This window comes from Microchirus variegatus, assembly GCF_963457635.1.
Source record: "Microchirus variegatus genome assembly, chromosome: 10".
NCBI classification, from domain to species: Eukaryota; Metazoa; Chordata; class Actinopteri; order Pleuronectiformes; family Soleidae; genus Microchirus; species Microchirus variegatus.
Genome location: NC_139811.1, coordinates 2,680,382 through 2,696,801, shown reverse-complemented (window position 1 = coordinate 2,696,801; position 16,420 = coordinate 2,680,382). Strand labels below are relative to the sequence as shown.

At 42.8% G+C, this 16,420-nt stretch overlaps 1 protein-coding gene across 1 annotated transcript; it reads right to left on the bottom strand.

The window, feature by feature from the left end:
* Positions 1–3,013: 3,013 nt before the first annotated feature.
* tbc1d17 (TBC1 domain family, member 17) lies at positions 3,014–15,981 on the bottom strand. The gene is made up of 17 exons (XM_083896915.1): positions 15,892–15,981; positions 14,332–14,427; positions 14,158–14,235; positions 13,971–14,082; positions 12,935–13,118; positions 12,725–12,833; positions 11,574–11,744; positions 11,344–11,469; positions 11,148–11,251; positions 10,670–10,764; positions 10,464–10,580; positions 10,274–10,374; positions 7,443–7,542; positions 6,804–6,901; positions 5,466–5,582; positions 5,295–5,381; positions 3,014–4,776 (listed from the first exon to the last, which is right to left on the bottom strand). Exons 1-17 carry the CDS (start codon positions 15,916–15,918, stop codon positions 4,582–4,584), a joined length of 1,917 nt encoding a protein of 638 aa, XP_083753041.1. The 5' UTR covers positions 15,919–15,981; the 3' UTR covers positions 3,014–4,581.
* Positions 15,982–16,420: the final 439 nt, after the last annotated feature.

Sequence of the window (16,420 nt, the reverse complement as noted above, 5' to 3'; positions counted from 1 at the left end):
CTCAAATCTTTTTAACACACACACACATGCGCACACACGCACACACACACACACTCCCTGGAGGATTCCTCTGATGTCACAGTGGGGTCGCCCCCCCTCAGACAGAGAATACTGATTGTGTGTGTGTGTGTGTGTATGTGTGTGTGTGCGTGTCACACTTGTTACAGGTGGCGTTTCACACATTAAAGGTTTTCAAAGACGTCTCACGTTTCAAATGAGGTTTAAATGACTGAGCATCAATTATTCATCCAGTCATTCAACGTCAAACTCCGCCTGCAGGGATTAACCAGAGATTAACCACATCACGGAAAATCTGATTTAAACTTTTAAAATGTATACGTTCTCTATAAAACTTCCCTCTTTTAATTTGCTCTGACCTTTTTTTATACAGAATTGATTAGGTTTTCTTTTCTTCTATTTTGATTTGTTTGATTTATCTCTGATGTTTCAGCTGTTGTTGTTGTTTATAAAGTGCTTTATAAATAAAGTTTTTATTCCTTGACAAAAAGTCAAAATGACCCCAAAAAAGAGACGTGTTTGAGATAAATATTCATAATTATTCATGGCTTCGACAACACGGCTGTCGTTTCTTATTCATGGGCAACAAATATAGGTCATGTGAGATTTAAAAAATAAAAAATAAAATGTGTGAGATGAATATAATAATTATAATATATAATATAATAATTATGAGAGTAAAACGTGTAAATTATGAGAGAAAATGTTCAGATTTTGAGATGGAAAAACTTAATTTGAGGTAAAAAAGTCATAAAAGTGAAGGAAAAGATTGAAACGATGAGTTAAAATTACATGATTTTACCATAAAAAGACGCATATTTACACAATAAAGTGTTAAATCTCGAGAAAAGGGTTCAGATTACGAGCGAAAAAGTAGAAATAAAGAGTTTGAAATAAAAAAACAAGAGATTAAAGTTAAATACGATCCTAATTATGGGATGAAAAGGTCATATGTTAACATAAAGACATAAGATTAATAGTTATGAGATTAAAAGTTTGAGATTTAATCCAGAATTTTCACTTTGATTTGACGTTAACATCCCACGAAAGCAGCAGTTAATCCCGTCCCTGTGATTAAAAACATCAACAGGTTCATGTCAGGGATTACATCTGGGATTAACTTGTAAACACGGGGTAGGAGATGAGATTATGATAATCTCACACACACACACACACACACACACACACACACACACACACACACACACACACACACACACACACACACACATACACACAGACGGAGACGTTTGAGTCTCATCATCAGACACAGATAATGAGCGCGTAAAGAGATTATAATCCGCCGACACACGAGCGAGAGGACACTTTGACACTCGAGTGAGGTCAAGAGGAGGAGGGGGGCGGGGTCAGGAGGAGGAGGGGGCGGGGTCAGGAGGAGGAAGGGGGGCGGGGTCAAGAGGAGGAGGCGGAGAGCGATGGCACACGAGTGACAGATCGTCCGTGTCTGGTTTAAACAGCCGCTTAAATTCATAACATGGCAGCTGTATTCAAACACCAAGAGTCCAGCAGCCAAAAGGTCCTGAGAAGTGGGCGGAGTCGACTCCGCCCCTCATTTTCCAGCTCATTTCCCGGGACAGAAGAGAACAGAAGACGACAGAGGATCCATTTTCCTGCTCCTCACAGACACCTGCTGCTCCCACTGCAGGAGGTCAAAGGTCGAGCAGTTCACAAAGTTAAACACATAAACTTAACAGTTTCACCGGGGACGAAAACGTCGCGTTATTTTTTCACGACGAGGAGAAAAGTCTGCGACGTCTAAATAAAGTCTGCGAATATGAAGAAAAATATCAAGAGTTCGACTTTTCCCACGTGAAAGATTTGTAAATAAAGTGATTTTTTTCTCTCACTTCATTTTTTTAATGAACTTTGTTTGTTCTTCACGCATGAAAATACAGAGGGATCGCTGTGGCGCAGCGCCCTCCGATGGTCACAACCAGTACTACAAAAACAAACACTTCTTCTTTTCTTCTGGAGCAAAAATCCCCTGAAAGACAAAGACATTAAAAGAAATAAGGAGAATTTAAAAGATGTAAAGAATACATTTCTTTACTTTTTTCACCCCAAAAAAAGAGTTTTTCCTTATATTTTAATTTTTTTAAAGGGACATTATCAAAGTCACCTCAGCTGAAGTTAAAGTGAAAGTAAAATAACTAATGAATTAATAGAAATAACATTTAAAAAAAAAATTAAATTAATAAATCATATTTTGAAATTACTTAATTAACTATTTGTATTTTTAATTTATTAATTAAAAAAATTGATTAGAAATAAAAATAACTAACAATTTAATTTTAAAAAATATTATATTTTTAATTCAATTAATAAATCATATTTGTAAATTAATTAATTAACCATTTGTATTTTCAATTAATAAAAAAATAAAAATAATGAATTCATTAATTAAAAAAATGTAAAATGTAATTTTTTTAAAGGGACATTATCAAAGTCACCTCAGCTGAAGTTAAAGTGAAAGTAAAATGTATAAGGCAAAATGTTTTTAAGGCAAAAATAAAATTAACTAATGAATTAATAGAAATACATTTTTTTTAAAATTCAATTAATAAATCATATTTTGAAATTAATTAATTAACTATTGGTATTTTTAATTAATTAATAAAAACAATTTAATTTTAAAAAATATTATATTTTTAATTCAATTAATTAATCATATTTGTAAATTAATTAATTAACTATTTGTATTTTTAATTAATAAAAAAATACAAATAATGAATGAATTAATCAAAAAAATGTAATAAATACATAAATTATATTTTTGATTAAATTAATACTCACAGTTTTAATTAATGAATAAATTAACTATTTTTAATTTTTAATGAATGAATTAAAAATAAAATTAATTACCTTAATTTTTGTTGACATTTTCCACAATATTCTGGGTAATAAATTAACATTTTAACTAAAAAAAAAAGAGTAAATCAACGTCCTGTGAGCTCAGTGAGAGACGACCATTTATTTGACGACAATCAACGATGAAAACAGATAATAACAAGGTTTGAAATCTAAAATAATCTCAAACAAAGGCATGCGGAAACATTTGCATAGGAATGACTTTTAAAAACGGAAAGAAATTCATCAAAACTTCGTTTCCTTCCCTTTTCAGGACCAAAGAGACGAGGGACAGGGGGAAAACGAATCACGTCAATATTTATATTTTTCGTCATAATCAGGCAAATATTACACATTTATCTCCTCAGATGAGACAAAATATAGATTGTGGAGAGTTTATTTAAAGCTGCAGTGTGCGAGTTGTTCGTCCCTTTCGTCAAATGACAACGTTTGTATAAAGTGTTCAGATCTGGTGTCGCCCGGTGACACGCAAAAACGTGCAATTTTTTATACGACGGAGGCAGCAAACAAATAACGTTACATTGTTTCTGTTCGCGAAGAACAAACAAAAAACAAAAAAACGAGGCAGAATAATAACGACAGAAATCAACAAAAATTACGTAGCGAAGAATTTCGTCTATCATTTGTTATTAAACGGTAAAACTTTATTAAAAAAGAAGAGAAACACAAAGATTAGTGTCGTATATCGGCGACGCTAAACGGAAACCAACAAACGATCGCGATTTGCAGAATTATTCGTGCGCCATTTAATCAATTTGAAGTAAAATCGCACAAAATTGATCTAAAAATGGACGTTTTACAATTCGAAAAGTGAAACTTCGGAAGTAGCAGTTAACCACTAGGGGGCGGCGACTCTGCTCTGCTGGTCGCAAAAAATAACACTATGGGGAAAATTAGCGTCTTTTAGAGTTCTCACTTGATTTTATTTTTTACATTTTCCTAAATAGTCTAAATCGCGAGTTTCGCCTCTTCTCTGACAAAATTATTCATTCAACTTCGTAAAAAATTATCTTCGCATTAAGAGGGAAATGGACGATAACGTATGGCACATTTACGTAGATGTTAGGGCTGAATAAACGGAGATCGAGATACATGTCGTAATACAGGCGTAGCGATAACATTTTCCGAGATGAGGGAGGGAGAGGAGTGAAAGCCTGCTGCCACCTAGTGGTTGGAGGCTGAACTACAAGGCAAAAACCACTCTCGGAAAACTACCGTCCCAGAATACTTGCATCATTTTATCACACCACCCCCCCTAGTGGACACCAGGGTGATTGACAGGTGACGTCGGTGAAGTCCCGGGTTCCGACGTACGTGGTCCGTGGTGGACAGAGGACATATGGAGGACAGAGGGGACATCGGAACATAACTTAGCGGAAACGCGCAGAGACGAACGCGATCGTTAAATAACGCGTGAAAACATAAGACGACGACGACGACGGAGTCAAAAACATTCACATTCAATCCAAAGAAAATGACCTCAACGGCGCCCCCTGTCCCTGACAAACAGTAAACCACGGTCTTCACCTTACGTCAATCCTTCATTTGATCATATACAGTATATATGAATATATATGTATTCTTTTTTTTTTTTTATATATAAATATCTCCCATACATCACACACACGCACACGCACACGCACGCACACACACACACACACACACACACACAGTTTAAGGATAAGTGGGAACATAAGCGACTGCATTAGAAGAAGAAGAAGAAGAAGAAGAAGAAGAAGAGGCAGCGCCGGCGTGTGATTGGCTGAGGAGCTGCGTCGTCTCGCTGGACTGAGCGTAGTCAGGACTGTTGTCCTCAGATTTGAAGGGAACGTAGAGACCGAGCACCTGCTGCACCTTTAGGGGGAGCTCCTGAGCAGGAAATACACACACGTTTGTTTTTAAATTTCCCGTAAATGCTAAATGAAAAAAGCCATTTTATTTTATATTTTACTAAAATCTATGCTTTCTTAAGTCCGTGATGTGTCAAGAACACGTTCACGTCTTTATCTCACTGTTAAGATAGACTTTATCAACAGGAAACTAAAGTTTGTAAACCACTCACTCTCCCACACCAAACCCCATTGAGAAAATCAGCGTTTTAGCCTCACATGGAACACAGGAGCTGCTGGTCTAACTGCTGCCTCGTGTGGTCAGTTTGTGTCACTGCAGTTAATCTGATTGCAGGATTTAAAATCACAAGTCACAAATGCTGTGATTTAAAATAGCTGATTTTCTCGATGGACTTTGGTGTGGGAGAGTAAGCGGGTTATACGGCGACAAAAAAACGTACATTTGCTGTCAGAAAAGGCCGTTTAACGACGAGATAAAGCAACGAAACAGCCGTTTTCACTTGAGATTTTCCCGTAACTCCGCTGTCATCGTCTCACCTTGCACTGAACCAGCTGCAGGTAAATCGCCTCGGCGTCGCGCAGAACCGTCTGCAGATCCAGCTTCATCGTCAGCTCGTTGATGTGCTGCAAAATAATAATAAAAAAACCCCCACAAATGAATAAAAATAAAATCACAATGAACGTAGAACGTAGAAGCGACGCGCGCACCTTCAGAATAGTGTTGAAGTCGTGGTCCGAGCCGATCAGCTCTCCCCGCTGGGACTCCAGGATGGAGCAGGCGATCAGCAGGTGGAAGTTGTCGCAGGGACGGCGAGTCCACTGGACCTGAGGAAGACAACGGCAACGGGATGAAGCACGAGAGACAACGAGGTCACCGAGAAACTTGAGGCCGATGAAGGTGGAAGCTCGTGGACTTCACTGCCATCCATTTTCCACCCCTTTATAGCTATTGTTTATTGTTAGCAGAGAGATGCATTCAAGGAACATCAACGATTTCAGTACTTTGGCGGGCTCCACGGCATGTTATGAGATGCATTCGTGGACCTTCTGAAATGTTATAACTTCTGCGGGGCTTCACAAGGAGCAGCTACATGTTAAGCTCATAGGAGCAGCTACAAGATGCATTCAAGGACCATAGAAAATGTCCTAACTTCTGTGGGCTTCACAGCATGATAATCTCAGAGGGACAGCTGCGGGATGCATTCAAGGAACCTCATACATTTCAGTACTTTAGCAGGCACCACAGGATGCTAAGCTTATAGGAGTAGGAAAAAGATGCATTCAATGACCACTGAAAATGTCATTTGTTCTGGGGGATCAACAGCATGTTGAACTTCTGTTGAGTTGCCTACGAGATGCATTCAAAGAACCTCATAAATTTCAATACTTCAGCAGGCTCCACAGGATGTTAAGCTTATAGGAGTAGGAAAAAGATGCATTCAGTGACCACGGAAAATGTCCTTTGTTCTGCGAGATGAACAGCATGTTTAACTTCTGTTTAGTCGCCAAGAGATGCATTCAAGGGACCTCATAAATTTCAGTATTTCAGCAGGCTCCACAGGATGCTAAGCTTATAGGAGTAGCAAAGAGATGCATTCAATGACCACTGAAAATGCCCTTTGTTCTGCGGGATCAACAGCATGTTGAATTTGTGTTGAGCCGCTACGAGATGCATTCAAAGAACCTCATAAATTTCAGTACTTCGGCAGCTAAAAGATGCATTCAAAGGTCCCCGTAAATTATCATTTGGAAACATCATAGGATAATTTTTTAACCATTTTATGACATTTTGTGTCTCACAAGAATCTGTGGTTTGTTGACGTAGCTTCCAACACTTAATCGCTGGCAGAGCCAATGCCGTCATCTATAATCTTGTAACCCAAACTAATCCTTCAGACACCAAAGTTTGGTAAGAGTTTAAGTCTAAAATATGAGGTTGTCTTTTACTACAGATGTGTTCAAATCTAACGTAAATCCTGATGTCAAAAAGGCTCATTTAAGAGCGTTAAGTTAGTTTTTGGCCTGTGTTGCTGTAACAACACTCACCTCCCACAGCGTGAGGATGTCCTCGAAGGAAAACTCTCTCTTGAACCAGATGAGCAGCCAGCGGAAACAGAAGCAGAGCGAGCCGCTGTCCTGAGAATCTGCCGGGACAAAAACACGTTCGTCTTTTCACTTAGGAAAACAAACGCTGAAGAACAATGAGCTCATTGTAAAAAGATAAAAAACACAGAGTCAAACACGTGTCCCTGTCAATGAAAGTCATGAATTCCAGTTAAAGTAGAGGCTTTGTTTTATCTTCACGTCTTTCACAATAACTCCATTATCACGTCTTATCGTAACTGGAGCTAAAGCGATAATAACGAGCCGAAACAAACGCACGCTAATCTTTTAACCTCGTGATTTTTTTCTCCTGATGATTAAAAGGGAAAACAACAGTTTAAAAAGCATCGAGTTAGTTTCAAGATGGATATTCAACACTCAGATCCAGCAGCAAAGAGTGCGTTACAGTTAATGTAAAATGAAAAACAAACTGCAGGTCCACAGCATGTTGGGCTACGAGACGCATTCAAAGAACCTCGTAAATTTCATCACTTCATTGCATTATTATGACACTTTTGTCCAGTTTTTCCCTCACAGCTCGATGGGAGTTTATTTTAATCGAAGGCGTAAGAACAAACTTACCCAGGAAGTCACACAGTTCGGGGTCCAGAGCCTTGAGCAGGATGCTGAGCTGAAGGAGCTGCTTCTTCATGGCCTCCTGAGACTCCTCAAAGTTCTGGTGCTGCAAGAGAAGCAGAACCAGACAAGGACGGTTAGACTCGGCGACAGCATCAGCATCGTAGTCGTGTGAAACACGACCTGGTGAGTCTGAAACCTTTTCAATGATCAGACAACAGTACAACAACAACGATGAGGTTATCATAGGACTTTGTTTTCATCGTCACGACGAAGCCAAAACATCAGAAATTGACATTTCTGTTCCTGGAATCAGTGCTAGCTCATTCTGGGGTTTCCATGTTGCTGATGTCAAACGTTTTAGTCGCGAGTCAGAGGAATATAAGCTAGTGCTGGGAGCGTTAACGGCTGTTAATGGCGTCAACGTTAACGCATGACGCGTATCCATGACGACTGACGGGAAAAAGACGTGTGTGACGTCATGTTTACGTAACTCCGGATTGTTAAAACGAGTCTCTAAAGTAACGCTAAACGCAGTACACAGGTACGCTAGTTATTTGTAGCGCTGCTTTTCATTTAATAAACAGACCGCTCCAGTTCGACTGCAGGCGCGCTAACGGCGCTTAAATTAGTTAATGCAGCTAATAGAGCTAACTAAGAACGGTGCCTGGACTCCCGTGTTGCTGCACGTAAACATGACGTCACGCACGTCTTTTTTCCGGTCAGTCGTCATGGAAACGCGCCGTGCGTTAACGCGCATTAACGATATCGCTGCTCTTTTCGTTTAATAAACAGACCGCTCCAGTTCGACTGCAGGCGCGCTAACGGCGCTAAAACGAGCTAATGCAGCTCACGGAGCTATCTGGTAAACGGTGCCTGGACTCCGCTGTCGTGGCACGCAAACATGGCGTCACGCGCGTCTTTTTTCGGGTCAATTGTCATGGAAACGCGTTAACGTGAATTAAGGATAGCGCTGCTCTTTTTGTTTAATAAACAGACCACTCCAGTTCTACTGTTGCCGCGCTAACGGCGCTAAACGAGCCAATGCAGCCAACGGAGCTAACTGGCAAACGGTGCCTGGACTCCGGTGTCGTGGCACGCAAACATGGCGCTGCTCTTTTCGTTTAATAAACAGACCGCTCCAGTTTGACTGTAGGTGCACTAACGGCGCTAAACAAGCCAATGCAGCTAACGGAGCTATCTGGTAAACGGTGCCTGGACTCCGGTGTCGTGGCACGCAAACATGGCGTCACGCGCGTCTTTTTTCGGGTCAATTGTCATGGAAACGCGTTAACGTGAATTAACGATAGCGCTGCTCTTTTCGTTGACTGCTCCAGTTCGACTGTTGCCGCACTAGTGGCGCTAAACGAGCTAATGCAGCTAACGGAGCTTACTGGCAAACGGTGCCTGGACTCCGGTGTCGTGGCACGCAAACACGGCGCTGCTCTTTCCGTTTAATAAACAGACCGCTCCAGTTTGACTGTAGGTGCACTAACGGCGCTAAACAAGCCAATGCAGCTAACGGAGCTAACTGGCAAACGGTGCCTGGACTCCGGTGTCTTGGCACGTAAACATGACGCCACGCACGTCTTTTTTCCGGTCAGTCGTCATGGAAACGCGCCGTGCGTTAACGCGCATTAGCGATAGTGCTGCTCCTTTCGTTTAATAACCAGACCGCTCCAGTTCGACTGCAGGCGCGCTAACGGCACTAAACGAGCTAATGCAGCTAACGGAGCAATCTGGTAAACGGTGCCTGGACTCCGGTGTCGTGGCACGCAAACATGGCGTCACGCGCGTCTTTTTTCGGATCAATTGTCATGGAAACGCGTTAACGTGAATTAACGATAGCGCTGCTCTTTTCGTTTAATAAACAGACCGCTCCAGTTCTACTGTTGCCGCGCTAACGGCGCTAAACGAGCCAATGCAGCCAACGGAGCTTACTGGCAAACGGTGCCTGGACTCCGGTGTCGTGGCACGCAAACACGGCGCTGCTCTTTTCGTTTAATAAACAGACCGCTGCAGTTTGACTGTAGGTGCACTAACGGCGCTAAACAAGCCAATGCAGCTAACGGAGCTAACTGGCAAACGGTGTCTGGACTCCGGTGTCTTGGCACGCAAACGTGGCGTCACGCGCGTCTTTTTTCGGGTCAGTTGTCATGGAAACGCGTTAACGTAAATTAACGATATCGCTGCTCTTTTCGTTTAATAAACAGACCGCTCCAGTTCGACTGTAGGTGCGCTAACGGCGCTAAACAAGCTAGTGCAGCTAACGGAGCTAACTGGTAAACGGTGCCTGGACTCCGGTGTCGCGGCACAAAAACATGACCCCACGCGCGTCTTCTTGCGGTCAGTCTTCATGGAACGCGCCGTGCGTTAACGTGAATTAACGTGCATTAACGATAGCGCTGCTCTTTTCGTTTAATAAACATACCATTCCAGTTCGACTGTTGGCACGCTAACAGCGCAAAACAAGCTAGTGCAGCTAATGGAGCTAACTGGTAAACGGTGCCTGGACTCTGGTGTTGCGGCACGTAAACATGAAGTCACACGCGTCTTTTTCCCGGTCAGTCGTCATGGAAACGCGCCGTGCGTTAACGCGCATTAACGATAGCGCTGCTCTTTTCGTTTAATAATCAGACCGCTCCAGTTCGACTGCAGGCGCGCTAACGGTGCTAAACGAGCCAATGCAGCTAACGGAGCTAACTGGCAAACGGTGCCTGGACTCCGGTGTTGCGGCACAGAAACATGACCCCACGCGCGTCTTTTTGCGGTCAGTCGCCATGGAACGTGCGTTAACGCCCCTGATGCTAAGAAATAGAGAGGGAAACTGTTCTCACCACCAGCTCCATGAAGCCCGTCAGACACCAGAAAGACTCCACCTCGTTCTGAGTGACGAAGAGGATCGGCGACAGCAGGTCACTCATGCCCTGCACGTAACCTGGAAACGGCGAGAAACGCGACCTGTGATTAGCAAAATCGGATATTCTGAGTGTAAAAACGTGGGGGGATTTACATCCACGGACGTACCTAGATCAAAGTTGTACATGCAGTACGTCATCAGCACGTCGTGCAGCAGCGTCAGTCCGGGGTTGTCGTTCCCGGAGAAGAACGTGTTGTGTCTGTCCGTCCTGCTGACGTCTCTCTCTGTCGCAGACGGAGAGAGAGAAAAAGAAAGTTCAGCGTCAGCCGACGACGACGGAGCGACGTCTCTGCGTTCGGATCTCAACACTCACCGATCAGGCTCCTGTAGCCTCTGAGGAGGGAGTTCCTCATCTCCTGCTCTTCACTGACCGACTTCCACTGCACCTTCATGCGGAAATACTCGTCCCTGCAGATACGAGTGGACGTTGAAGGGATTTTTTAAAATCTTACACCTGCTTAAGTTTACTAGAAAACTGAACTGTGACTGTCCCACGCCAAACTCCACAGAGAAAATCAGTGTCACTGACGTAAATCCGGGTAGAGAATTTCAAACACAGAAGTCACAAAATAAGACATTTGTACTTATTGAAGGAGGCAACAGTGGATCAACAACTCCTGTGTGCTGTCATGTAAAATCGCCAATTTTCTCTACGGACTTTGGTGTGGGAGAGCAAACGGGTTAAAATGACAAAAAACGTTCATTTCCGGTTGGAAAATGCTGTCTTATTACATTTATTGCAAACTGTCAAACATCGAAAACGATGTAACGTAAAGAAAACACTGACGTACGTTTTGATTCTCAGAATGTCCTCCCGTTCCTTCGCTGTGCTTTTCCAGGGATAAAAACCCAGCAGGAACTTCCACACCTCCCGTCTTAGCGACGGCATGATTCCCTGCAAGATTCCAGAACCACATAAATATAAGACTTCCATGAACAGGACAACAGATCCATCTCCATCCTCAGTTATTGTATTTCCAGTCTCACCCCTCTGAACACCAGATCTTTGATTTTTTCCGGGTTCATCACACGGCCCTCGGGGTCCAGAAACTCCTCCCACTTGTCCATAGGACGTCCCCTGTTTACGTTCGGTCTGGGGCCAAGCTCCACCCCCTTTGATGGAAACACACGAAACAAACATAAACAAACACTCACGTCTCCGTGGACTCATTTTAAAACGCCCCTCCCCCCCCCACGTTAGCGTCGCTCTCTCTTACACAGGTGATGAGTTCAAATCCGGGCTCTTCGTCAGAATGCGGCGGCAGGTTCGGATCCTGGGCGGAGCGCGGGTGGGCGGGGAAGTCTGGAGGCCGGAGAGCCTCCCGGAAGAAGTTGGTGACTTTGGAGAATCCGCCGAATGTGGTGGCGTACGGGTCCTGGATAAATCTCTGTTGGAGAAGAAGGAAAAGAGAGAGGTTTCAGTCTCAGAGTGAGCAGCGAGTTTGTCTTCTAGCTTCTTCTATTCGTTCTGGTGGTATATACAGTGGGTTAGTTCTTTAAAAGTTACGTCCATTTTGGGAAAACAGTGACCTGGGTGAACTCAGTGGCAGCGTTAAAGGAAAGGACATCAGCCACAGAGGCTACTGGGAGCTAACAGCAGTTAGCATTTGGAAAAGTGATCATCCGCAGGCGCTAGCAGGCGCATTGCGGTCATATAACATGAATCCTCTGAGGCTGCAAGTTTGTGTAGAACTCTGTGCTGCACTGTGGAGCCAAGAATAGAACATTTCGCGGACTTTTTGGACTTCCGGTTTTTGGATGCCGTTGCCCTCGCCTGCACTTTCGCGTGTTTTACACGCGGAAGTCAACATCGCGTGTTTCATCTCCTGTAGTTAGACTGAGGAGGACCACAAAAACATGACTGGCAGGGCCTCCAGAGTCCCAAATATAAGGATTAAAATGATTAAAAGGTCCATCGATCCATTATCTACCGTTTTATCCTCCACCAGAGGGTCGCGGGGGGTGCTGTGCCCATCCCAGCTGACACCGGGTGATAGGCTGGGCACACCCTGGACAGTTCGCCAGTCTATCACAGGGCCACATAGAGACAAACAACCATTCACTCACACTCCCACACCTACGGTCAATTTAGAGTGACCAATTCACCTAATCCCCATATCGCATGTTTTTGGACTGTGGGAGGAAGCCGGAGAACCCGGAGAAAACCCACGCACACACGGGGAGAACATGCAAACTCCTTGCAGAAAGGACCTTGTTCCGAAGTTGTCCCAAACGGGCCTCGAACCCAGGAACCCAGGTCTTCTTGCTGCAAAGGCAAGAGTGCTAACCACTACACCAACCGTGGGGCCGATTAAAAGGTCGATTTTGCATAATATGGGACCTTCAAAAAGTAAATAAGTGAATTTACCGAGACCAGGTCGCTGCTGTCGTCAAAGAGGTGCAGCTTGTCGAAGGACTGGGAGAGCGCGCCAGAGTCGTGCGGGTAAGCAAGGAAGAGCCGTCCGTCAACCGGTGACCTAAACACAACAACGACAACAATAACAACAAAAACAAAAGGAGTCACGTGATGCGTTTCACACTCACTCCCGTGACGCGTCGACAAAGACTGGACACTCACGGATCCAGGACGATGTAGCGATGCATGGCGCGCAGGAGTTCCCTGGTTCCCCCTCTGTGGAAGTGCAGCGGGGGCAGCGGGTGTCCTCCTCGACTCGTCAGCACCAGGAAGTTTCGGCCCAAAGAGAAGCGAGCTCTCCGAAGAGAGTAGAGCTCCGAGAGGGGCAGAGAGAACGACCACTGACCTGTGCAGGGAGGACAAGGGGAAGTTTTAACCAGAGCTGAAACTAACGATTATTTTCGTAATCGATTAATCTGTCGATTATTTTCTCGATTAATTGATGAATCGCTTGGTCCATAAAAGGTCAGATAATGTTAAAAATCGTGGATCAGTGTTTGTCAAAGCTGGAAATTATGATGTTCTCGAAAAGTCTTGTTTTGTTCACAAACCAAAATGATTCAGTTTTAATGATTTCTTTGTTATGTGGAGCAAAGAAACCAAGAAAATATTCACATTTATGAAGCTAAAACAATCAGAAATCTTGTTTTAATAATAAAAAGCTTCAAACCGATTATCGATTATCAAAATAGTTGGCAATTAATTTAGTAATCGATTAATAATCGATTCATCGATTAATCGTTTCAGCTATAAATTTTAACTTCACATAAGAACCTTTTCAGCTTCATTTGGATTGTGGTTATATGATTATTATAGGATAAGATGAGTATTATATCGTTTATTTCAAAGTGAATAAAGACCACACTTTGGCCCAAGTATCAGCAGACAAGAAAAAGTTGTACTAAACAGGTTTCTGCCACTGGAAACTAAAGTTTAGAGAAACACTCACTGTCCTGCACCAAAGTCCATAGAGAAAATCAGCATTTTAAGCTCCTACAGTCACAGGTGCTGCTGGTCTACTGTTGCCTTGTTAAGTTTGTGTCAATGAGGTCAATCACAACAAAATATTTCACATGCAGAAGTCGCAAAATTGGAGGCAACGGTGCATCAAAAACTTCTGTGTGCTGTGGCGTAAAATTGACGATTTTCTCTGTGGACTTTGGTGTAGGACAACGAGTGCTTTATTGTGAAACTGCACCTGAGTCTTGAATTGGAACGTGTTGCCGTTCTTTCTTCACAGTGCTGATCACAGCCCAGTCTGGCTCGTAACCAGGGTCGAACTTGGTGTCCTCCTCCCCGGCTTCTCCGTCCTAAATCGGAACAGGACATGCTTGACGACGTCTAGAACAACACTTTCATAGCACACCAAACGTATAATCACGGACCTTTTTGGAGTAGAGAACAGCAGGAGCTCTGTGGCCTTCATACTCCAGGGGGCTCCACTCGAGAGCAGGCACTCCAGCCTAAAATAAAAACAAAGACGGTGACGACGACGTCAGAGAATTCCCTGATTTCCCTGCTCTTACAGCATCGGTCCCGTCTCTGACGTGTTCACTTACCCGCTCCACGACGCGGATAAACCCCGGGATGGTCGTCTCCTGGTTGCTCCTCTTGGCATTTGTGTGGAGGTAAACGCCCTCCTTCTCAAAAATCAGCTGAGGAGGAAGAAGTCCCACAGAAATATGAGCTCACAGAAACAAGAACGATTCAGTGTTTTTCTAACATGGACTGAATTAGGGTCGTTTTCAAACCAAAATCATGATTTAAAACAACGCAATTAGCATCAAGCACTCTGATTCAAACTGGGGTTAGTGACTATAATCCTCCATTAAATCCCTTCCGCATACATCGATTAATTTCCTTTGTATTCTACCATAACATGTTTTAAGAAAATTATATTTTTGGATAAGAAATAATGCTTTATTTGTTTATTTTTCTGCCAACAAACCTAAAGCAGAAAGTCTTGAATGCTGTATGCTGCACATCAGCGCTGCAACTAATGATTATTCTCACAATCTATTAATCAGTTAAAAGTTGTTTTGTCCATAAAGTGCCAGAAAATATTGATAAATGTTTATCAGTGTTTACCAAACCTCGGAATGACGTCCTAGATGTTGCAGCTTTAATGATATTGTAAGCAAATAAATAAATAAATAAAGCATTATTTCCAATCCAAGACCTGTAAAATAACCATACATGAATGTGTGAAAACAAGTTGTAATTTTTTTATAATAATTAAAGTCAACAAAATAATCAAAATACAAAGGAAATATCACTCATTAGTTGGTGTATGAGAGGATTTAAGAATGATCTAAAACTATTATATTGATATAATAAGGACGATACATTTCCAACTAATTAGGAATACAATTGTATTATACAAATATAGGCCATAAAACAAATACATTTGGAAAAAACGAGACATTCGAACATCATCATCATCATTTCCAGGTTAGACAAACACTGACCAACATTTCCCGACATTTTACGGACCAAACGATGACTCAAATAATCGAGAAAATTTTCTGCTGATTAATCGATTACGAAAATAATCGTTAGGCGAAGCCCTACATATTACATATATTACATACATAACACAGACACACACACACACACACACATATATATATATATATAGATACTCGTCAAATGTCACCAAAACTATCGACTGATCATAGATTAAACAAATTTAATCGGTTATGGAAAAAGAGCTTTAATGTGTGACGTCATTGTGTAATACACGGAGTTGTCACATGATCCGGTCTGACAGGTCGCTCCACCAGAAACAATAGGAAAAGTATAAAAGAAAAACTTCAGACAGACTTTATCGTTATATAATATCATCGAATGACTAAACCAAACGGCTAACATGTCTCTCTGTTGTTATATACATGTATCGGCGCGCATTAAATTTTTTTTATTTAAACGGAAGATAACGTTTTTCTGACAGGTTTATTTACCGATGAGAAGGCTAGGGCTAGCTTTTATCATTAGCTAACATAGCCGGAAAGCTCGAGGAATTTCGGGGGAAAATATCGAGTTACAGCTGGCGAGGAAGCGCTGTCAGCGTTCGCACATTTAAATACAGCACATTTGTGAAGTTAAAGCGTCTCAATTACCTTGTAATCTTCAACGTTTTGCTCCATTTTCTCTCGTCGCTCGGGTCACTGCGACGCTCGGCTTCTTCCACCACCACAACAAAATATTACGTCACACTTCCTTCTCACGCAAGGCCCCGCCCACGTCAAAGTCACCCAGGAGCGGAGAGCCAATCACAACGTCGAGTGAGCGGGGACGGCGACGGGAACGCCTTCTTTCGTCAAAACCCACGGTGATTGGTGCGCACGCCTGCTCGTCAAAGTCCCCACACGCCAATGACGGATAAAGAAGTATCTACGTCATATTTAGATGCCGGAAGTACTGCGGTACATGTGTTTCTTCATGAAAGCTCCTCCTGAAATGACTTTCATGCGTCGGAATGGAGCAAAAGTGTGAAAATAGACGTGTGACGTATAGAATATTCACATTTTTAGTATGAACACGGTCCGTTTGAAGCTACGGTGCTTTACGTGTCACTTCGCGAAAGGCTTCACTCTCTCCGCCGCCGCTGCTGCTGTTGTCGCTGCCTCACGCCGGGATTCTCCAACC

What these genes read in the sequence shown, in the direction of transcription:
- tbc1d17 (XM_083896915.1), bottom strand. Translation starts at nt 15,918, where the DNA reads ATGGAGCAAAACGTTGAAGATTACAAG. An exon ending in AAGATCTGGTGTTCAGAGGG is followed by an intron (nt 11,252 to 11,343) that starts GTGAGACTGGAA and finishes GGAATCTTGCAG; the next exon opens with GGAATCATGCCGTCGCTAAG. An exon ending in CGAACTGTGTGACTTCCTGG is followed by an intron (nt 6,902 to 7,442) that starts GTAAGTTTGTTC and finishes TTGTCCCGGCAG; the next exon opens with ATTCTCAGGACAGCGGCTCG.